Source organism: Alternaria incomplexa (genome assembly GCF_024043165.1).
Source record: "Alternaria incomplexa strain BMP 0042 chromosome Unknown scaffold_25, whole genome shotgun sequence".
Lineage (NCBI taxonomy): Eukaryota > Fungi > Ascomycota > Dothideomycetes > Pleosporales > Pleosporaceae > Alternaria > Alternaria incomplexa.
This window is the reverse complement of record NW_026249874.1, coordinates 31,198-54,576: the sequence shown is the minus strand read 5'-3', so window position 1 is coordinate 54,576 and position 23,379 is coordinate 31,198. Positions and strand designations below refer to the sequence as shown.

Here is a 23,379-nt window from a genome sequence, read left to right as displayed (position 1 = left end):
CGTTCGCAGGCTTGGACAGAATCTTGAAACCCGTGGGCGTGGGGAAGAGGCGTGAGCTTGATAGAAAGTGGCTATTGCTACGGCCATTATGGCGTCGTTACGTCATGCCACTACAGAAACGGTGGATACGACGCGCTCGCACTCACAGCTCGGAAGTTACGAACTCCCGTGCCTCTCAGAGTGGACATGGCGGGGGAGGGAGAGTTGGCCCCGGCGAAACGCACCAACCCAACCGCCCGCCCGTCTCACGCCAGGCAGCACTCCTCCATCGACACTATTGGAGCACGACAATATACCTTAATTCATCCCATGTCGGTGCGGCGCATTAGCCAGTGCTTATTTGCGATAAGCTCGTCGACTAGGTGCGCCTCGTAGCGATGTCTGTGCCAAAGAGCTCGGGTTTCACGCATTTCGGGCCAGATTGATCTCGGGTCAGGCGTGCCTCACTCAGCGCATCAAGGCTGAACTCTGGACGCCTTGGATGCAAGAGCATCACAACTTCAAGGTATATAAGTAACATGTGTCGCGTCCATCGAGATGCCTCAACACATCATCGCCAAACGACTTATCAGAACCATGTCTCTCGCAACAGCTCCCCAACTCAAAGTTCTTGTCAACGGTGCTGGCATTGCAGGATCAAATTTCGCCTATTGGCTCGCCAGAACAGGTCTGAATGCCTCCATCACCGTTCTAGAACGCTCGCCATTCCCTCGGCCCACCGGCCAGTCCATCGAGATCCGTGGTCCAGCCATCTCCATTGTCGAGAAGATGGGCCTCTTGCCAAGCGTTCTTGCACGCAACACCACGGAGGAGGGCACACGCCTGATCAACGCACAAAGCAAGATTATCGCCGAGTTCGGAAAAGGCGGCTTCACATCCGAGTATGAGATCCTGCGATCCGATCTATGTGGCCTATTCCTGGATGCGTCAAAGAGTATGAAGAATGTGAAATACGTGTACGGCGACTATGTCACAGCGGTACAACAAACAGACCAGTCGGTGGACGTGACCTTCGACAGTGGAGCAACAGACAAGTTCGACCTCATCGTTGGCGCAGACGGCTCAGCGTCACGAACACGCTCCCTTATCCTGGATGAAGAGACGCTCAAGGGAAGTTACAACTTCATCGGGCAATACGTCGCGTACTTCAGCATTCCCCGCCAGGAATCCGACACGAAGCACTGGTATTGGTACAACGCACCAAAAGGCCGAGGCTTGATGACGCGACCGCATCGCAACGGCAAGACGATTGGGTGTTACGTCATCATCACAACGCCAGCACATGGACACTACGATCCCCTCGTCGAAGCAGCGATGGAAGGCGGTCCCGAGAAGCAGAAAGAAATCCTTCATACGTATCTCGACGATGCGGGGTGGCAGGCTGAGCGCATCCTCGCCGGCATGGACGCATGCGACGACTTCTATATGAGCCGCTCAGCATACGTCAAGCTTCCTACATGGACAAACAATCGTGCTGTTCTTCTTGGCGATGCAGCCCACGCCACATTCGGTGTTGGCACTACCCTCGCTGTCGAGGGCGCATACTTCCTCGCAGGCGAACTCGGCAAGATAAAGTCCACCGACGATATCCCAGCTGCGCTCAAGCGCTACGAAGAGACGTACCGCAAGGTCCAAGGTCAAGGTGCAGACTTGCCGCCTGGCTTCCCTCAGTTCGCTTTCCCTCAGACTGCCTGGGCAATAAGGCTACGCGACGCACTCGCCTGGACATTCTGCAAGACGAAAGCGTATAAGTTGTTGCCGGAGGACAAGCCGGATGATTCGAAGCTGCCGCCGTACCAATGGGTCGCTGTGTGAGTAGGGGGCTCTCACGTGTTTTCTTGCTTCACAACAACGATACCAAATGCGATCGCTCTATTATCGCCGTCCTTCTCTCTATTCTATATGCGCTGATTAGTAGACACAAATACACCACTGTAACTACTCATATACTCACAGCCTACTTCGCTGTCTCTTCCATGATTCTTTGCGATATAAAGGACTCCCTGCGCTGTCTCGATATGAGCACCTCACTCTACCACAACGCTTTGTTACTGCATCATCCTTCGCTTGTTCTTTATAGCATCTCCATAGTCAGGATTCTTAGCGAATCTAGCCTCTGCTCACGATGACTCTCACCGATCCGTTTCCTGAAACACATGCGTTGATCGCACTACTGCCAGAGACGAGCCACAGCCTAAAGATGCCTCTACTGTACCTGTCGACCCGCCAGACAGAGTGGCCCATCTACCAGTCTCTACATCGCAACATCTACCCAATATACTTTCTCTTCGTCTTTCTTCTTCGCTACACCCGCGTTCTTGTTAGTCTATACGGCACCTATAGATACCGGCCTACACCTATACCGCTCAACCCCACATACCACATCAACGATGTCACAGTCATCATACCCACCACAGACCTCATGTCCGTAACACTGCATCACGTTGTCCGCTCCATACTCAACCAACGTGTACCAAAGCTCATCATCGCAACCGCCGGCACACAAGCCGCAGAACAGTTTCGCTCTTTCCGAGCTCTATTCCCAGAGAGCAAGGTCGTGGTGGCCCATCGCGTCAAGGCCTCACGCCGGGAACAAACAGCCCAAACCCTCAAGCAAGTCGAAACCCGCCTCGTCATCCTGCAGGACGACCACACATACTGGCCCCAATCCCCGCGCTTCATCGCTTCCGTGATCGCACCTTTCGAAGACACCAAAGTCGGAGCTGTGAGCGCTGACCTGCAAGCTCGGCACCGCGGACACCCCTTCTCCTGGCCCGGATTCTGGAACTTCATGGGCATGACCTACCTGATGCGCCGTTCCTACGAGTACCGCGGCACCTACGGCATCGACCGCGGCCTATCAACGTTACCAGGCCGTTTCGGCGTCTTCCGCACGACTATCTACGCATCGCCCGAGTTCCTCAACGGATACCTAAACTCCTACATGCCTTTCAAAACCGAGTCCCTGAACTCCGACGACGACAAATTCCACACCCGCTGGCTGATTGAGCATGACTGGGAAATGGGTCTGCAGGCTGGTCCCGATAGCGTCATGACGACGGAACTGGGCGAGTGGCCCAAGTTCATGAGTCAAGTACTTCGCTGGACGCGAACGACTTGGCGCAACAACCCGGCGCAGTTGATGGGTAGGCTGACGTGGGTGCGTCATCCCTTTATGAGCTGGAGCCTGCTCATGTGGTTCTTCCGTCAATCGCTCACACAGGAAACGTGTATGTACATGACGCTTCGTGAGACGCTGAAGCAGTACGGCAAGGCTGAGTACTTCCCCATCAGCGCATCTGCGCTCACGCTCTGGATCTTGTCGTTCAAGTTTGTCAAGATTCTAGAACACTTCCGCAAACATCCTGGAGATATCGTGTATTTCCCCGCGTATCTTTTGTTTGGCCATTTGCATGCGTTTGTTAAGGTTTACGCGTTGCTTACTTGTATGAATGCTTCTTGGACTACGGCGGAGAAGGTGAATGGGAATCTGGGGAAGGGAAAGACACCGCAGTCTGAGTCGAAGGCGCACTCTATTCATTCGGTAAAGACAGAGGACGTGGTAGCGGAAGACAAAAGCCAGGAATCGCCTTCGAAGCAGGTTGCTTTGGATGTACCTCCAGCTGCTCAAGATCGGCCCAAGCGGCCGGCCATGTTTGTGCGCAGGTCGCGCTATTACTCCCAAGCGCCAGGAGTAGGCGGATGGTTAGGGTGATGACGTTTGGGATTCTCTGAAGCGCCTGATTTGTATCAATCGTCTGATAGGATATTTCTTTTTCATCTATAACCAAGCATACATCGGACAGTATCAGCCCAAGTAGTCGGTCCAAGACGCTTTTTGAGTGCCTCGCGGGTCGTAGCTAAATCTATAGTACAGAAATGCTGTCACAGCATTCAAGACAAGAAAAAACACGCCGGCTCCCTTTTCCATGCGCTTTCTGTCCTGTTCGTTATCAAGTGCTCGAACAACTTTGGTAGCCGACGATGTAAATTTCAGGCAGATCCCAGTCCAGGCAACAACCATCAAGGAAGTGAAGAAGTCGTGCCACACAATCTCAAGACTCCCACGCTCGATGACCGGAGCGATGAAGTACGGGAAGAGCGGCAGAGCAATGAGTAAAATCAACAGGAAGCCTGGCAGAATGACTTGTTGAAACTGATCTCGCTCGACAACCTGATCACGTTTGAGAACGCTGTAGAGATATACTGGCGCGCAGAACGCTGCTCCAGATATGGGTACTACCAGACCACTCCAACGCAAGGTGCTTTCTTCAGGTCGGCCGAACGCATCTCTTGTAGCGGCAGAGGCGAAGTATAGGGTGAATGCTACGGATGCGGCAATAGAGATGTAAGAAAGACTGTCTGCCCCTGACGAGCTTATGGGGTCTTCCTTTTCGCTGGACTTAATCAAATCATCGATCTTCGGCCGGTGCCAAGTTACTAGGAGTTCGATAGTCAGGAACGAAGCCAGATATACACTTGCAAACGCTTTCGTCCATGGAATCCCGCTATAGCCGTAGAGTTTAACTACCTGTGAAAGAGTCACAGCAAAAACCACAAGACGAACATATCGATTCCTCAAAAGATCTGCGAGATCTCCTTTCCGAGAAGGGTCGCTGAACTCGTCTTGGAAGCGAAATCTGAGTAGTCGTATTCGCGCGGTACGTATGCAAGCCTTCCAGGGGTCTTGAGTCTGATGAATCGGCGGACTCAAGAGATAGTATAGGAAACGCCAGATTATTAGGCCAGCATCGATAGCGCACATGATGGGTGAGCTGCGTAGCTCAAGATTGACGTCGGCATCCACACCACATACAGCCCCAGCTGGCTGTCCCATGGAGTTCACAGCGAAGGCAGCGATACCCCAAAACGCGGAGGCCCAAGTTACATATTGCGGCGACTCCGTCACTTTGCACGAATCGTCAGTCGAGACAACACTTTCAGTTCATCCGACTTACTGATCAATTGACACGGAAGTTCTTTGCAGGGACGACGCTAGAACAGGGCGTAAAGCAAACACACGATGAATTGTATACGAGGAAGAAGTATCGCTCGAGGATACCGTTTTCAAGAACACCTGAGAGCATCATCTCCTAAGACTAATGCACTTGTTTCTAGATCCTAGGACAGATGCTCCGCTAATGCAAACAAGATGCGTGCTGAAGACAATCAGCCGCATTAGCTCTCAGCCCCGATAGAAGTCAAGATCTAGATCCAGGGCGGAACAGGAACGAGTACAGCCGACAAAAAGCAATCCACGTGGAACAACCAAATCATTGGCTGCATGCTATGATTCGCCGACTGGACTCGCAGTTGTGCGTTCGCGAGACCGCATCTCAACGAACCTTACCGTGCATGGCCTTGTGATGGGCCTGTTATCGTGATGGGCCACCCCGCCACCTTTTGCAGCCCGCGGAATTAAGGTTGTTTGAGCTACGCAGGATAGAGCTGAGTACACCAAAACTTGGCAGAGTGATCTGTAGACCTATGCGATAACGTCTGCCACCTAAATCTCTTTGGTGGAGCGATCTTGCGGCCGCGACTGTTGTACGTAGGTGGACGCTCTGTGGAAGGTTTGTGAGCAACAGCCTGACTACGCACAGCAGCAGCACTACCACCACGCTTCTTTGTTGTTCTTGGCTGCAATTGACGTTATGCCTTGCGCTTGCTGGTGTCCAGCTTTCATGATATTTGTCTCCTTACGGGACCCGACATGTCGGCTAAATCCGTGCTCAATCTCTTCGGCGCAAGGGAATCGTGGGGTACTAGTCCTCCGCATGTCTGATACGAAGTGTATATAGTAGCATCGATCGGAGGAAACGGAATAATATAGGACGCGCAAATCACCACACGATATCGATGAAATTTGCGCCGGATGCAGATTGAACGATACGATGAACAGCCTGTTTAAGCCCCACATCTCAACCGCAATGCATACTTCAGCAAGATGCGCTCCGCCGTCTTGCTCATTTCATCATCGCTGAAAGCATCATGTATTCTGTATTGTCGCATCTTGTGGCCCTTGCGGCCATATCGCACGTCACTTTGGCAGTCTCTCTGGAAAGTCGCCAAGCGCAGCAGAAAGTCACCATCGACCTGACAAAGAGATACCAGACGATCGATGGCTTTGGTTTCTCAGGCGCATTCCAGCGCGCAAACCTCATCGTCAATCTGCAGCAACCCAAACAGCGCGAGGTTCTTGATCTGCTCTTCAACACGACCACCGGCGCTGGCTTCTCAATCGTGCGCAACGGTATTGGCTCGACACCCAATAGCAACAGCGATTTCATGAACACGATCCTTCCCAAATGCCCAAGTATACCGGCGGAAGTCACTACTAACTACAGCGGGTACGTCTGGGATGCTAAGGATAGCGGACAGTTATTCCTCAGCCAGAGAGCACAAGAGTATGGCGTCAATACCTTCTACGCGAATGCGTGGAGTGCGCCTGGATGCATGAAGACAAACAACCAAGACACCAACGGCGGCCAGCTTTGCGGTGTACGTGCATCCCCGATGTTCTCTCATCGCGTCTGCTAACCTGCCCCAGGTCTCTGGTACCAATTGCCGCTCTGGAGATTGGAAACAAGCCTACGCGAACTACCTCGTCGCATACATCAACTTCTACGCATCAGCCGGCGTCAAAGTCACACACCTCGGCTTCCTCAACGAGCCCGACTTATCCACCTCGTACGCCTCAATGCAATCATCTGGTACCCAAGCCGCCGAGTTCATCAAAGTCCTTCGCCCCACACTCGACCGTGCGAACCTGACTTCCGTGGGCATAAACTGCTGCGAAGCCACAGGCTGGAACGTCGCAACCCAACACGCGCAGCAGATCGCCTCTGCCGGCGCCGAAAGCCTCGTCTACGCCATCACCTCACACGAGTACACTTCGCGCATCAGCGGCACCATGCGCACTGCCGCTCGCGTCTGGCAAACCGAGTACTCAGACCTGAGCGGCGGTTGGAGCACAGCCTGGTATTCCAACGGCGGTGCCGGCGATGGCTTCACCTGGGCGAACACCGTCTTCAACGGTGTCGTAAACTCCAATCTGTCCGCGTACATCTTCTGGGAAGGCGTCCAGGACCGCGCTACAAATAATAATAACAACGAGAAGCTTATCTTGGTTGATGGCCAGAACTACCAGGTTAGCAAGCGGCTTTGGGCTTTCGCGCAGTTTCGCGTCGTTAGGCCGGGTGCTGTGAGGGTGGGGGCGAGTGGCGGGGCGAATGTCAAGTCTGGCGCTTTTGTTAATAAGGATGGGAGTGTTGCGGTTGTGGTAATCAATTCTGCTGCGAGTGCGCAGAATGTGGGTGTTGCGCTGGCTGGGTATTCGGATGTGAGGGCGTGGTATACGGATAATACCCACGACATGAGTGCCGTGACGGTGGCGGTGGGGAGTGATGGGACTGCGAGCGCGAGTGTGCCAGGTAGAGCGATGATCAGCTTTCTGTTCAAGAAGGCTGCGAACGCGACGATGTCGTAGAAGAGTAGTAGATGCGGAGAGTGCACAGGCGGTTCGCGGGGTGGGCGCGCTAGGCGCTGAAGCCCCACCAAGTGAAGGCGCCACTTCCGCGTGACATGAGCTGAGGTCAGATCTTCAACCTCGAACAGACACTGCGTTATCCTTCGCCTTCCATCACTTGCTATGTGCCTTCGTATCTGTCCCGTGGAGTCTGTGAGGCCCCTCCAATACAAGCCGGCACGCTCACGGCGCGCTGAATGAAGCCAAAGTGGCTTCTCGACCCCGCTCACAGCTCGGTCCTTCTCCCCCAAGAATCGCGTCACACGTTATCGCATCGTATTCGCACGGCAACATGGCTATCTTACAATGCGAATCAGATTTTGTGAAAGAGTTCGAGCAGTCACCGCCATAACGGCCAAGGCTCGGTCCGCAAGAAGCCTACATTACTCCGGTGGTAGTCCGCAATGGGGAAAGGGGCCGATAGCTAATATTGAAAAGTGGACACTATCCACGATCTCCATGCTGGTGTTTCTATTTCCTGTCCACACACAGGGCACATTGGGCAACCTGACCGTGCTATACGAAGTGCGCATGAACATCGACATGTCCCGAAAGCTTCCAGATAACGCTACGGGCTTGGTCTTCGTACAGATATAATGGTCATCATGGCTGCGATGCCACACACGCATCCCCCTCACGCTCGCTTTTGACAATGGGAAAGATCTCTTGCGCCATCGCGGCCCTTGTTCTGGGCGCGCAAGTTGCCGTCTTAACGCCCATTCATGCTCGACTTCAACCGAATGCGATTGTACATCGAGCTGCAAATGACACGCCGGTGGCAGGCGGCATCATGCCCGGTGCCTACATTGTCGAGTTCGCGAATGACAATGAGACACCGGAGTCATTCTACGCGTCTCTTGCAGCTAGCGGCGTACAAGTTGAACCTCGCATGGACCTGAGCTTCCGTTTCTTCAAAGGCGTCTCGTTCCAAGTCAAGAGGTCGAGCTCGAACTCGACTGGCGGGGACTTTCTGCGTCAGATGAAGGCCCAGCCGCAGGTCGAGAACATATGGCCGACGCGCATCACCACACGTTCGGGCGAGGAAAGTGTTGTAGCACCTTCCCAGCAGAAGCGCACCAAGCGGCAAACCACCTCCGAGCGCACCTTTTCTCCTCATGTAATGACCCAGGTTGATAAGCTGCACGCAGAGGGCGTCACCGGCAAAGGTTTCCGCGTCGCTATCGTTGACAGCGGTCTCGACTACACCCACCCAGCACTCGGCGGCTGCTTTGGTCCGGGCTGTCTGGTAGAAGCGGGGTACGATTTCGTCGGCGACAACTACATACCAGGCAAGACACTCCCTGAGCCCGATGACGACCCCATGGACAATTGCGGTGGACATGGTACCCACGTTGCAGGCACCATCGCCGCTCAGCTCGAAGGCAACGAGTATGGCTTCACAGGCTCTGCTCCCGGAGCAAAGCTAGGCGCATACAGGATGTGGGGCTGTACATCGACATCCACGAACGAGATCGAGCTGATGGCATTTGCTCGGGCTGTCGAGGACGGCGCAGACATCATCTCGTACTCCAACGGCGATGAGTCGGGCTGGGCGCAGGATGTACGTGCTGTCATCATCTCCCGTATTGTCGACTCCGGTATTCCTGTTGTGATATCTGAAGGCAACGGCGGAGGCCAGGGCATGTTTTACGCTTCTACACCGGCAACGGGGTACAGCGTCATGGGTACGGGAGCAGTGTCCAATACGAAATTCCCCACGTTCCTCGAGCGAGGCTCCTACACGACTGGTGCCAATGCTACCAGCAACGGCACGACCGACTTCGGCTTCTTGATGGGTGTACCTGAATTTGCTGCCGACACGACACTCCAGCTGTGGTCTGCTGCCGATGTAGATGACGCTTGCAAGCCCTTGCCCGATGATACGCCAGATCTGAGCCAGCGCATCGTGCTTCTGGAGTTCAAGGATGCAAGAGCAACCCAGTGCTATCCGCAAGATCAGGGCGCGAATCTCGCCGCGAAGGGTGCACGATTTATGATCTACTATGAGCGCAGCAACCTTACGATGCGGGACGAGCCATACGTCTACGCCGACGGGATCGAAGGAGTAGTCAAGGCTGTCCCATACGTTGCTGAGCGTTGGCTTTCCCTCCTGTCGCAGGGCAGCACCGTCTCCGTGACAATACCCGCGAATGGTACCCAAACGCACCTCGAGGAGCTTGAGAACAACGAGACCGGCGGATATGTCGCGGGTGAGCTGAGTAGCTGGGGCCCAAGTTGGGAGCTGAGCATGACGCCACAGATTGTATCACCCGGAGAGAACATCCTCAGCACGTATCCGACGGCTTTGGGTAGCTACCGCGTCATGACTGGTACCAGCATGGCAACGCCGCTGGTCGCAGGTGTCTACGCGATGCTAGGTGAAGTATACGGCAAGTTGGAGCCAGAGCGACTTCGCAGGATCCTCACGCACACGTCCAAACCACTAGCTTGGCACGACGGCACGAAGGCATACCCCGACATCGTTGCTCCAGTCGCACAGCAAGGCGCTGGACTGATTCAAGCGTGGAACGCTGCCCACACCACTCTCGAGCTCGATGTCGACAGTCTCATGCTGAACGACACGGAACACTTTGTCGGCACCCGAACCTTCAGCATAAAGAACACTGGCTCCACCGACGAGGTCCTCGACTTGGGCCACCGCAAAGCCGTCACAGTGTACACCTTCCAACCCAACGTCCCCGACCTACGTACAGGCGTATTCCCCAACCCTGCCGTCGACTCATGGGCCACTGTCTCCTTCTCCCCCTCCCGCATCAACGTCCCCGCTGGCCAGTCCGCCAAGGTCACCGTCGACATCACACCACCCGCAGGTGTCAACGCAACCCTACTCCCCGTCTACAGCGGCTTCCTCAGCATCGGCGACAAGCTCCACCTACCCTACCTGGGCGTCGTCGGAAACATGCGCGACGTGCCCATCGCAACGGCGGACAGAGTCTACCTCGCGCAAGGATACTCGCCCGCGCCCGCGAACGTATCCTACACCATCCCTAGGCCAGATCCCGAGAACCCGCCCTTGACCGACCGCGGTGACATGCAAAACACACCGAATGTATACGTTGGCACCATTGTAGGATCGTCGTTGGTGCGCGTCGAGGTGGTGCAGGAAGACAAGGTGTTGGGTGCGTTGGCTGGATTTCCGCAGACGTACGTTGCCAGAGGTGAGGTGCGCGCGTACTTTAATGGGTTGATGGCGGATGGGACGGTGCTTGATGAGGGGGCGTACAAGATGAAGGTTAGTGCGCTGCGCATATTCGGGAATGAGGAGCGTGAGGAGGATTGGGATGTTTTTGAGTCGGTTAGTTTTAAGGTGAGGTACGCTGTGTAGTAGCTTTGCGACGTGGGTTCAAACTGAATTGATACGTTCTGAGAATGTCTTCATTTCACTCCTTCTACTTTGGTCAGCCTTGAACATGCACGATAGTTTGCAAAGTCCTGTCGCGTGGTCACTTTCAAGGACAGCGGCTCGGATGATGTACACTATATCCCTCCTCTAGGTAGCGATATCATGGGCGACACGAACCCGGCCCCTTGCTCGCCCGCCGCGCAGATGGACTATTTCCAGCGCGGTAACGCCATGCGCGCCTTTTTCTGGAATATTACGCCACGGCCCGAAGCCATACCCACGGCGCCGCAACACCGCGCTCAAGCGACTCACGAACGGCTTGTATCGCTCCGGAACTTTCCTTCTCCGCAACCGTCATCACGTCATCCTCCCTCTAGCAACATCACCGAGAAAGACGCTCGCGACAATGACTGGCTCAACGCGCGCAAAGCCCTAGTCTCCTCATCCCCAAAGGCAGGCCAACGCGCATCCTCTCCCCGCATCACGTTCGACCCCACAAACCCTATCCGATGTCCCAGCAGCGGGCATCGCAAGCGTGGACAACGACCTAGTCTCCGCTTGTCAGCCTTCTTCGCGCGATCTGGTACAAGTCGGCGTCAGTCTTGGCGTAAGGGTTCTGCGATTCTGAGATTGAAGGGCTACAAGGTGCGATACATTGGGATCAGCGGAACCAAGGCCGTTGGAAGGAGCGCACGGCGGAGCAGCGGAGGGACACGATGCGCAATCGCATAGCGAGCACGTATGACGTCGAAGCGGATTAGTGATGGCGCCTTGGGGACGCATGTCATGTCAGGCCCACTGGGGCTTCGCACGCTGCCGAGCACGCTACCACACGTCTTACCTAACGATAACAGCTGCCCCAGATTGAGGCTCTGCGCTACCATCCGTACCTTGCAAATGTTACCTAACGACAATGCCTTTCCCCAGACTGCCGCTCCGCATCCTCCGAAGTCTTTACATAACAGCAAATCTGCCCCAGATCGCGTCCGCAGCACTGGGTCAGCCCTGGTGTCAGCTTGCTTCCGGAGTGCTGCAACTGGCTTCCAGAAGCCGTGCTCACCGGAGTGGTTGCGTAGCTGCTTGTCCTTTGGCTCGGGAAGGTAGTCGAGTGCGGAGGAGGCCCGTTCTCCACGTGCTTCCTTCCCGAGTATTCCTCCGATACCCTCATATCCAGCGCCAATACTCGGAAATATATCTCCAAGTTGCGCAAGTCTCTCCGCGTCTTGGACGCCCATCGCAATAGATTCCTGGAGTTTGATACGACCATGTATCAGCTTGCGGCATTGCGATATAGCATTTCAGGTACTATACCAGCACACGACCATCTCGGGACTGTTGCGGTTTGGTTCATGGTGTAGCGATACAGGGTCGCATGACAGCCCTGAGGATCTGGATGCTCAAACTACACCTGTAGCGTGCCTGTGTACCATTGCAACCTGTTCACTAATGCGCCACTTCCACTCGACTCCGACCTCCTCTATATGCGCATGCTATCTCTGCAATCTCTTCGCGCACCCACGCATATCATCGATATTGACACAATTCATTCGAAAACGCGACAAGAATGACGCATTCTCGTTATTTCGCTATCTCGGAAAGCATTGTTGAACAGATCTCAGCGGACCCTCGTCCCACAACGTAGGCCCAGAAATCCACAAAAGATAAGCGTCTATTTCACTTGGTCCGAAGTGCTTCGGCCCTGTTCCGGTCCTGGCGCGCGTGCTTGTCGTCGCGCGCAGCAGTGGTGGGCGGCCTTGTCGCGAAGCTTGCCCACGCCACCTGGGAAGCCACGACCGATTGCGCTCCCCCAGAGTGCTCTCGAACGCGCTCAACATGCACAGCGCGGGCGCTTGACACTGATGACATTCGACGATGCAAAAAATGGAGTCATTTTACCGGGTTGGGCCTAGGTCGGCAAAACCTCGCTGTACCTGCACACATTTTTTCGCGGCTTAGTGCGGCTCCAGGCCAGGTTGCCTCGGTCTTTCGCGGCTCCACGCCTCTCACGCCAACGTGAAGCATCAACCACCAGTGTCCACTACCGCGAAACGACCCACGTACCTGGGGAAACAATGCGCGCGCGGCGACCTCCACATCGTTCCTGGGTCTGTGCCAGCCGATGTCGGTCGGGCCGACGATTCTTGCATATGTAAATGGCAGACGGTCGCCCTTGGAGGCACGTCTCATTCTCGTGCGCCATCTCCTCTTGATACCCAGGAACACTCATCAGGGCGACATGGGCTTCTCCAACGACAAGATCAGCGACGACAAGATGGGCAACGACCTCGAATACGGCGCCCAGCTCAAGCCTGAGGACACCAACCCAACGGGTCAGACCGATGCCGTCTTTGGTGAAATCGTCGAGGGAGGACCCAACTACCGCAGCGTATGTTCCCATACCATCATTCCTACCCAACGCATACTGACACCCTGCAGGTCAGCTGGTGGGGTTCCTCCGTCATCATGATGAAGACTCAGATCGGTCTCGGCGTCCTATCAATCCCCGCTGCATTCGATGCTCTGGGCCTCATTCCGGGTATTATCTCGCTGCTCGCCATCGGATTGATCACCCTGTGGTCTGGATACATGGTTGGTACATTCAAGATGCGTCACCCCGAGGTGTACGGTATCGAGGATGTAGGACAGAAGCTCTTTGGGCGCACAGGCCGCGAGGTGCTCGGTCTTGCGTTCGCTTTACTGTGGACGTGCGTTGCTGGCTCCGGTATGCTGGGTATCTCCATCGGCTTGAACTCGTTGTCTGAACACGGCACCTGTACCGCTGTCTTCGTGGCGGTGGCCGCCTTCGTGGGCTTCGCTATTGCTTCGATCAAGACCTTGGGCAAGCTCTCCTGGATTGCGTGGGTTGGTCTTGTTGGCATCATGTCGGCTATCATCACCCTCACCGTCTCAGTCAGTCTTCAGGATCGCCCCTCTGCGGCGCCTCAGTTCGGCCCCTGGGAGTCTGACTTTGAGCTCTTCAAATCGCCTACCTTCGCTGAGGCATCGGCTGCTCTTTCCAGCATTGTCTTTGCGTTCTGCGGTATCCCTGCGTACTTCAACGTCGTGTCCGAGATGAAGGACCAGAAGGACTACTTCAAGGCTCTGTCGCTGTGCCAGTTCGTCATGACCTCGATTTACGTCGCCATCGGCATCGTCGTCTACTACTACTGCGGATCGTACGTCGCTTCGCCTGCGCTGGGATCCGCCGGTGTCTTGATGAAGAAGGTGTGCTACGGTCTTGCGCTTCCGGGTCTGCTTGCCTCCGTCGTTCTGGTCACTCATGTAAGTTCCTCATTCCTCTTCCGTTTACTCCTTGCAGACAGTATGCTGACCTCAAACAGCTCGTCGCCAAGTACTTCTTCATCCGCACCCTGCGCGGAACCAAGCATCTCAGCCACCCCACCACCAAGCACTGGATCACCTGGTTCGGTTTCACAGCCGCCGTCTCCCTAACCGCCTACGTCATCGCCTCCGCAATCCCCGTCTTCGGCGGTCTCGTCTCGCTTGTCGGCGCACTCTTCGGCACGCTCATGAGCTTTCAGCCCATGGGCTGCATGTGGCTCTACGACAACTGGCACCGGTCCAACCGTGACTGGAGGTGGAAGGGTATGGTCGCATGGTCCGTCTTCGTCATTGTGTCTGGCACGTTCCTCCTCATTGGCGGTACTTATGGTTCCATTGCCGGCATTATCGACTCATACAACAAGGATGGCGGAACCAAGGCTTGGACTTGCGCGGATAACTCCAACTCCAGCGGTGGTCACTAAGCGTGGCTGTTTGTTGGAAGGAGCGTCATGATTGCATGGTCGCTCCAGTCTTGTTATTTAGCGTTGCATATGCACGATTCGAATGTATATATCATACCCTGGCTCAATATAAGCCGTATCTGAAGATTTGAGTTCATTGACTTTGCAAAACTGTTGCCTTGAGTCGTTTGTTAATACCTTCTCTTTCGAACGAAAGGTAAAAGTCGAAACCGGCGACTGCTTCTGGGGGACACCGCCATCATGCGCCGCGGTAGTCGCCCAAGCAACGTTCGATTGACAGCACATCGCCACCTGGGGAATTCTCATGTGCGTGAAATCTAGTCTCGGGGCGTGGGCGGCATTCGCGTCGATGCGGTTGCAGTGTCTTGGGCGTCGAAAAAAAGTTGTTGATGTTGTCCTTGGTAACGGGGTCGATCGTAGAAGGAACGGGGCGCAGAGTTGACGACTGGCTTCAGCAGACTGGATGTAGGAAGGTAGATGTAAAGGCTTGAGACTGAGAGCGAAACAATGCATGGAGAAGCTGGAAGGAGAGACGCGGAGCTTGATAACGTGCGCAATTACATAGAAGACTAGATCGCGGTGTGCGCAAACCACATGGCGACAGCACAACAACCTACCTGATCCTACTAAATGCCTTGAAGCCAGATACTTATCCCCCTTCTCCGGGTGCAACGGCAACGGGCTTCTTATCTACGTGCGCTTTTGCGCCCTACGCCCTCACACGCCCTAAATGTACTCCGCGTCCACGCCTTTCCCGCAGGAGATCCCCGCGGAAAAGTGGGTCCCACACACCGACTTCGCACCACGGCACCTTCCCTTTCGTTCACCATGTCTGGAGGGACCTTCTCGTTTCGGTCGCACTTTCCATGGCCCTTATCTGAAGGCACATTATTGTTCGTCGTGACTTTCCTTGGATTGCCGAGATATCCATGGATGGGTGAGGCACGTGGTGACTATGCGATGGGGGTTTGTTCACGCTGCGGGCTGCTTCACAGCTCGCGTGCGACCCGGGGAGCAGCGATACCAGAGGATGCGGCAGCAGCAAGATTATCGTTCCAGGCCACGATCCGGCAGCAGCTGGTTATCTCGCTGCTAGCACACGTGTCCACGTGGTCGCGCGTTGAGTTGCGGAACCGGAGCCTCCCAAGGTCGTCGCGACTGGCCTCACTACCGCCTTCCCTACCAGACACGACCTTGCTTCAGCATCTGTCAACGTCTTTGTCTGGGCGACGGGCATCGTTCCGCGCATCGCGCCAGTTGCGCAACGGCGGACGCATCTACACATCAAGAGGTGTTTGGATGCCCTAAACGAGAAGCACATTCCCCCGACACTCGCTGAAGATCTGGGTGCTGGAGCGCACGCTCGACGACAGCCCGCCAGGCCAAGTCCAATGTCCTGATCGCACCCAAGATATCGTCTATCCCTCGCCCAGCGCAGGTGCTGCTGACATAACAACTTCATCTCCCCATTCGAGACTCAGGCCTCAAGCAACCGCAGCCGCTACTCCCCCAGTCGCACGCGCGCTCGCAGTCCTCAGACCACATCCCTAAGACAACGAAGACAGTCACCCTTCTTAGCTTAATTTCGTCGCGCTGTATCGGACAGTTTGAGGTCCATGTGGAAGCTTTACACGAGAGTATGTCGCTGACTTCCAGGTAAGGTGCAGCATGTGTTTCTCAAAACGCCCAAGACACGCTCGTCACAGGATCGCTACTACCTAAGTAAGTGGGACCAGCGCTGTGCAAAACAGAACGACTGTACAGCATGACATTATGACAAACCTGGGGCGACTACCAAGTTGCCCAAAATTCGAAGAAGATGGTCAAAAAGCGCTTGCATGAACGCAGCGAAATCCTTCCAAGAGGTGCATTTCGCCGGGGCGGCGCTGCACTGGCTGCGCCGTGATGGTAGTGTTCCGACGGTGTTCAATGCAGCTGGATAGCATTAGCCAAGTCCGCAGCTGGCAGAACTCGGTGTATTGCACAAAGGCTCGGCATCTTGCCGACATCCGAACTTGAGAAACGGCTTGTTCTTAAAAGGTGGAATAATCAGGTGTTCTCGGGTTCCCCTACCGATAATCCTGGCTCTGTCGTGAGTCGCAAGTATTGGAAGGCTCGCCAAGACGACTGCGACTCTCTCGCAGTGATCCTTCTTACAACGTTCTATCAGTGTCCGTAGTTATCATTGGCTAAAATGTTGTGCTGCGCCTGACTTCTGCCTGGCTGAAACCATTTGTAACAGGGAAGTCGGCCCTACGTGTGTTACAAAATCGAGTCGGCCCTACAGTTGGACCATGCCAAGAAGTCCAGAAAGAGGCGCATACTGCAGCTTCGATTCATGATTGGCACCTTTGACAGGACGCCGCGACGGGTAGAACCACAGCCGCGGGCACTTTCACTTCGCTACGGGCATGGTCGTGACCCTCTGAGGCTTAGACTGAGGCTGAAAGCCACAGTGACATCGGCAGTACCCATGAAACGGGCACTAACAAGTCACGAGATCGTTCTTCGCGACTCATCCCTTCATCTCGTCACTTCAGTTCGCATAACCCCGAAAACCTCAAGATGTCTACTCTGCCAAGAGAATGCACCTGGGGAGAGGTTTTGAAATGTGACGTGCAGGGTACACTAGGGGTCACTCCCTCGTCCTCGGTCCGACTGTGAGCTCGACTTCGCGATATCGTGCGAGGAAACGGTGACAGCACTTAGATCAGGGTGAAGGATTGGAAAGGTACAAAAGGCGAGGTCCAGTCGTTTACATGTCCATCATCCATTCAACTCACATTGCCTTCACTCCTTCGCTTCTTCTTCTCAACACTCTCCACTTCACTTCTTTTACCTCAAGTCTGCGACTTTCCAACACTTAACATGCCTTCTTTCACCACCATCGTCGCCGCTCTTGCCGGATGCTCTGCTATCGTCAACGGCGCCGCCGTCCCTACTCCTGAGGCTCGCGAGAACAGCCTCAGCAAGCGCGAGCCAGTTCTCGCAACCATTCTCGTCGCGGCTGGTACCGCAGCTGTCAGCGCTGTCGTCACCAAGGCCGTCGACGCGACTGCCAAGTTCATTGGTGACGTCCAGAACTTCGATGAAGCTCGCGAAGCCTTCACCCAGCAAACCACCAAAGAGATGATGGCCAACAACCCCGACCCTGCCCGCTTCCAAGCCGCCGCCTGCTACAACCAGGGCTTCTCGGTCGCTGACCCCGCCAACATCGACGGCCAGAACTCTGTCAAGTTCGAGCTTGGCCTTCTCAACACCGACTACGAGTGCATGTACATTGCTGCTCCCAACCAGTTCTTCACCGAGGGTGACGGTGGATTCATTAACGTAAGTTCCAGCTATTCACGGAAGCTCATGCAAACTTCGACTAACAACACAACCAAAGCTTGCGTTTGAGCATACCGACCGCTGCACTTTCGACGAGGCTACCGCCGATCTTACTTGCGTCTAAGCGACAGTACTTTGGGAGGGGGAGGTTGATCGGGGAATCAGGAGATGGAGAATTGGAGGCGAAGTTTTGAAAAGGTTGAATGTGGAGCATGAACATGGTCGTTGATGTGATCGACGCATACAAAGCAACGTTCTCTTCTGTGTCCAATAGTAAATTAGGTCTTTGTGCTCCCACACTCTCTTCCTCATGCACGTGTTCATTCAAGAGCATACTCCCGGCCAAAGAAGCAGCTATTGCGACACTCCATATCTCCCGTAAGGCATTCCTAGTCTATGACATACTTTCCAAATGCTTTCGTAGGTACCTTTCGTTCAAACATGAGATCCAACTCTTCGTAAGTTCGGCCTTTCATCTCAGGAACACGGAAATAACACCACACCAGACACGGGATGCTGAGCCCACCGAAGAAGAACCCAAGCTTGCCACCCAGATCGGCTGCGTCTGGGTTGATCAAGTACGGAATCGCGACAGTCATGATGATGCCGACAAGAGCCTGAGCAGCGGTTGCAACGGCGACAGTCTTCGAGCGTACCCTTGTCGCGCTGACTTCGCAGAAGATGGCAAAAGCCACGGGTCCGACGCTCCAGTTGTACACAGAATTCCACACCAAGAGCCTGCAAAGTTAGCATGAGATCCAACGTCAGAGTAACGCACACTCACAATGAAGACTTCGCCCACGTCGCTCCTGTCGTAGGTACGAGGTCAAGTATACCCACAAGAAACATGAGGACCGTCAAAATTGTGAGGCCAACGCCGAACAGCGTTCTTCTCCCGAACTTCTGCATCAAGTACCATGACAAAAGCACACTGACCCAACCGATCGCCATGAAACCAATGCCCATGTTGAACGCTTGCGCGGTCTCAAGACCAGCGAGGGTGAAGAAGTACGTTCCGTAGTTAATGAGATACACACCACATAGAACCTGGGTAGAATACACCCCGATCGCAATCTCCGTTCGGCGCCAATTGACCTTCTTGAAGACGTCGGCATAGGTACTACCCGCTTCCATATCATTCTCCAGTCTATCCGTTTCCATGATCTGTGCGAGCACAGCCTTGACGTTGACCTTGGCGCTCGTGAGCCGGCGAAGAGACTTCTCGGCGTCTTCGAGCCGATTCTGACGCACCAGCCACCATGGACTTTCCGGAGCAAAGAACATTCCCGGGAGGATCACCAAGACCCAGAACCATTGCGTGGCGAACGGAATCGAATACGCCCAGTGGGACTGAAGATGCTGGGTTGCAGCCGCAACTCCGTTTCCAAGCAACTGGCCGGTGACGAAGCAAAGATTGACGTAAGAGGTCGAGACACTGCGCATGGCCAAGGGTGATACTTCCGATGCGTAGACAGGTGCGATGACAACAAAAGTGCCCAGCACCAGCCCAGCAAGAAGCTCTCCAGCAAGAAGAACTTGAAGCGAGCGCGCGAAGAATTGGATAAACACCAGGCCCGCGACAGCGATGACGCATGCATTGAACGTCCTCTTGCGCCCGTACCATTCCAACGGATAACCCGCGGCCAACGCGCCGACGACTTGGCCGATCGGGTTGCCCATCCCGAGTCCCGTCTGCCATGCAGCGGAGATGATGTACCCGTCCCCGAAAGCATAGCCGAAATCTTTTTGGAAAGCAGGTACTGCGTACAAGTTGCCGAGAAGCTGAGGATCGAATGCTGCAGGGTTGTAAGTCACAATTCAGACGTTGGCGCACTTCGTCGTACATAGCATAATTACACCCAGGCTGAAGTAGAACGACCATCCTATTGCCTTGGGATACAGTGACAGGGCCTCCCGAAAGGTGAGCGCATGCTCCTGTTCAACAACTTCGCGCACTTCTTCTGCGGCAATCGAAAGCTTCGGCACCATGGTCGCGCTCGGTTCGTCCAGGCTTCTCGTCGCGGTGGCCATGTTTGGCATTGAGGTGTTTGCACCGAGTTCAACCACCAACGTGAAGGTAGTAGATGCAGAAGCTTGTGGAGCCAAGCGCTTTGCTGAGCTTATATCAACGTCTGTAGCGGTCCATGCGCCGATACGTGCTTATCAGTAGCACGGGGTTCTGCTGCCGATGCGGGGTTGTGAACGGAAATCGGTCCGCTTCTGGCTGAGATACGACGCCGTCCTTCGTTACATATCCTCTTTGCGGTTTGGACGTGAGCCGAAGTCACATCTGTTGGAATGATAGCCAGGATGAGCTGCGGTGAGGAGGTGGCCTGGCCGTCGGTTGTTGCCCGTCGGACGCGGTCGCTATCGCCCTCGCTATCGCGCCAATGCTGGTGGGACACGATCTTATCATCGAAGCGCTGCGATAGCGCAACCTATCTCCAGCGACTACATCGTCCCCCAGCCGCCCTACACGAGCCTGCGCGATGTGGTGTGAGATGTGAAGATGCCGGAATGCGTGGAGGAACGAGGAAGTGGCGTGGAAGCGGACAGCGATTGTGAGCGCGAGGAAGCGCGAAGAAGACGCGCAGTAGGATGTATGGAATGCGTGGTTCGCTGCGCAGATAGGCAGAAGCGTCCGAGTGCGTGATGGTTCGGAGGGACTGGTGCTGGACCCTGGTGGCGCTTCGCAGCACCGTTGGCGGGGCGCGATCTGCGGCGCGTACTGCAGCGTCCTGAACGACGCACCTCCTTCAGTCCTTCAGCTCTCAGCCTGCAGCTCAGCCTTCAGCCTTTCCGCCAGCCCAGAGATACGACCGTCGCCCACAATGGACACCGACTGTAAACCACTTCAACGGTGACCCGTCCCCGGACACTCTGCAACCCGACTACACGCCCCACTGCAAAACCACATCATCGCGCAGCGCCTCGCAGTCCAGCACGGCAGCTAGCCCAGCCCGCACGACACCACCGGCCTCTGCCCGCTGTCGCTCGGCGGCGGCGGCGGCGTGCGCGACTTGTCGACGCGGTACATCCTGAAAGGCCTGATGACTCGACTGAACGGCCAACGCCGCAATGCTGCTGGTCTTCCCAACGCGAAGGCGCGCGAGGTATTCGATCATGTCGGCGGCATGAGCAAAGGCGCGTAGATGGATAAGTGCAAGGCTAATTGCTATCATGCTCTGCCGGGTAGAGATAGACGTAGACAAAAGCATCGCATTATACAGCAATCTAGTAGAGGCTGTGTTCGAAAATAGGCCTAACTAATATGAGGCCGGCTGTAAGGCCTAACCAATATGAGGCCGGGTGTGAGGCCTAACATTTGCTTAAAGTAGCTTAGCGCTAACGTACTTCACAAGCATGTAGACCACCCAAGCATGTAGACCACTTTTGCCAAGACCCCACCAAATCTGTACTTTCATCGCGATGCCTTAACGTAACAACGTGCAAAAGCCCTTTAAGGAGAACCAAATAACGTAGGTGCATGCTTCGCGGATTAGCAGGCTTCGCGAAACACTTGTGCTAAGACTCTGTCACGGTAACCACCGTGGTTCCCCTGACACCTGAACGCGCAGATTTCGGGTAGCTCGCCAGATCACCTAAAATCTGTTAATTAGCTAGCTAAGGCCTAAGCGCCGCGCACGGCCCTAGCTATATCTTCTTACTACTTCTGCATTCTGCTTTGTTTCTTACGCAACGTCTTATATTACACTAGTGTTACGATCTGACCTAAGGGGCACTCCGGGGGTCAGCGTAATTACTTTGAAGGATTGTGCGGCACAGTCGTAGGAGCGCGGCACGGGAACTGCGCCGCAGTTACGTAACCGCTTATCTACGAGCAGGACGACGCTAGTTCTATAATAAGCGCTCGTCTACGAGCATAAGCAGTTAGACTAATAACTAGCAAGACACATTACTGCTCGTCTACGATTACCTACACGCTCGTCCACGAGCGCAACACTTATTAAAGTATATAGCTTAGACACTAAACCCTTATAGCTTAGTGTGTTTAACTTTATACAAGACTCTAGTATTTAATCTAAGAATTATACTTCTTTCTTAACCCCTTATAATATTACATCGTTCTACTAAACGTGCTATTACACCCTCGTACTATTACATTAATCTACTAATCGTGCTAGTACACTAACCCGTCCTACCTTACTTACTTACTCCCCGAGAACCAACTCTTAGGTTATCTTAGGACGACCTTTACACTTTAAACACCCTTAAGATAAGTAATACTAAGATAGACACCCCCGCCGCTTCCTACGCTATAAAAGTTACTAGCAAGAGTAACAAACCTAACATCTACAATAGAGAACGCTATAAGCTCGAAGATTAGCTACTCTAGGTTAACACTTACTTCTACCTCGAAGGCGACAAGGTTAACGACAATAACATAGTTGTTTAGGCTACTACGTTCCTACGAGGCAACGCTAGAGAGTAGTCTAGGCTAATTATCTGTTAATACATAGACAACGCCATTAAGAATAACGACAACAAGCATCTAGTCGAAGACTAGGACGCTTTTAAGATTAGAATGCGCGAAGTCTTCTCACTCTACTAAGAGAAAGTGATCGCCGAGCAGAAGATTTAATAACTGCGCCAAACGCAGTCTGCTGCCGACTACACTACCCTGTTCTAACAGTACTAGGTAGTTATTAACTAGGACAACAACGCTTTAATGCGGATGTACAAACAAGGTCTTAAACCCTAGGTACGAGCGGAACTTATAAGAAGTAGGACTAGCATTAACACGCTTTAAGAACTTAAGAACAAAGCTATCTGTATTAACAACGAACTCTACGGACTAAAGCTAGAAGAAAGACTATTTGCACAGAGAACGCGAGCACTAGAGAACACGAACGGGAACGCCCGGGTTTATGCTAAACCTCGCCGTTCGTACCCTAACTAAGGACGTTAACAAAGCTATATACCTAGGATCCTAGGGTCGTACGCTACTAATAGCTACGAACCTATGCACCTTAACAATCTTAACAAGGGACCTAGACGACCTAAGTTTCACGACAAGAAGTAGAAAAAGAAGGACTTTAACTGCTACGCCTGTAGCAAACTAGGTTACATAGTAAGGGACTACAAGAGCTAAGGCAAGGTAGTACGACAGCTGAATGTCCTACAACCTGCAGACCCTAACAACTAGGGAGCAGTATAGAGTATTAACTACTGTCCTTAACGCAAGCAGCTACGAAGCTTAACTAGCGGACTAAGTGACATGTCTATTATAACCCCTAACGAAACTACCTAAGAGGATGTCTCTTTAGACGAGTGCAGCACTTCTGAAGAAGAATCTAAGGAACCTATAGAGGTTACGGAAATTAACAAAACTAAGTTTAGAAAGATAGATCTGTTTAAGAATAACAACA

General features: G+C 54.0%; 7 protein-coding genes across 7 annotated transcripts; 6 read left to right on the top strand and 1 right to left on the bottom strand.

Annotated features, from left to right (window-relative positions):
• Positions 1 to 576: 576 nt before the first annotated feature.
• J4E90_010654 (uncharacterized protein) lies at positions 577 to 1,815 on the top strand (the record flags this gene model as incomplete). Its single annotated transcript, XM_051440166.1, has 1 exon — positions 577 to 1,815. The coding sequence occupies one exon, from the start codon at positions 577 to 579 to the stop codon at positions 1,813 to 1,815; it is 1,239 nt and encodes a 412-aa protein (XP_051285937.1).
• Positions 1,816 to 2,156: 341 nt separating this feature from the next.
• J4E90_010653 (uncharacterized protein) lies at positions 2,157 to 3,715 on the top strand (the record flags this gene model as incomplete). The annotated part of the gene is made up of 2 exons (XM_051440165.1): positions 2,157 to 2,160; positions 2,181 to 3,715. 2 exons carry the CDS (start codon positions 2,157 to 2,159, stop codon positions 3,713 to 3,715), a joined length of 1,539 nt encoding a protein of 512 aa, XP_051285936.1.
• Positions 3,716 to 5,991: 2,276 nt separating this feature from the next.
• On the top strand, positions 5,992 to 7,489 carry J4E90_010652 (uncharacterized protein; the record flags this gene model as incomplete). Its single annotated transcript, XM_051440164.1, has 2 exons — positions 5,992 to 6,501; positions 6,551 to 7,489. 2 exons carry the CDS (start codon positions 5,992 to 5,994, stop codon positions 7,487 to 7,489), a joined length of 1,449 nt encoding a protein of 482 aa, XP_051285935.1.
• A 691-nt stretch (positions 7,490 to 8,180) lies between these two features.
• J4E90_010651 (uncharacterized protein) lies at positions 8,181 to 10,874 on the top strand (the record flags this gene model as incomplete). The annotated part of the gene is made up of 1 exon (XM_051440163.1): positions 8,181 to 10,874. One exon carries the CDS (start codon positions 8,181 to 8,183, stop codon positions 10,872 to 10,874), a length of 2,694 nt encoding a protein of 897 aa, XP_051285934.1.
• A 2,254-nt stretch (positions 10,875 to 13,128) lies between these two features.
• J4E90_010650 (uncharacterized protein) lies at positions 13,129 to 14,659 on the top strand (the record flags this gene model as incomplete). Its single annotated transcript, XM_051440162.1, has 3 exons — positions 13,129 to 13,278; positions 13,329 to 14,174; positions 14,234 to 14,659. 3 exons carry the CDS (start codon positions 13,129 to 13,131, stop codon positions 14,657 to 14,659), a joined length of 1,422 nt encoding a protein of 473 aa, XP_051285933.1.
• A 2,868-nt stretch (positions 14,660 to 17,527) lies between these two features.
• Positions 17,528 to 18,113, top strand: J4E90_010649 (uncharacterized protein; the record flags this gene model as incomplete). The annotated part of the gene is made up of 2 exons (XM_051440161.1): positions 17,528 to 17,989; positions 18,048 to 18,113. The coding sequence occupies 2 exons, from the start codon at positions 17,528 to 17,530 to the stop codon at positions 18,111 to 18,113; spliced, it is 528 nt and encodes a 175-aa protein (XP_051285932.1).
• A 265-nt stretch (positions 18,114 to 18,378) lies between these two features.
• Positions 18,379 to 19,840, bottom strand: J4E90_010648 (uncharacterized protein; the record flags this gene model as incomplete). Its single annotated transcript, XM_051440160.1, has 3 exons — positions 18,379 to 18,727; positions 18,774 to 19,785; positions 19,834 to 19,840. The coding sequence occupies 3 exons, from the start codon at positions 19,838 to 19,840 to the stop codon at positions 18,379 to 18,381; spliced, it is 1,368 nt and encodes a 455-aa protein (XP_051285931.1).
• Positions 19,841 to 23,379: the final 3,539 nt, after the last annotated feature.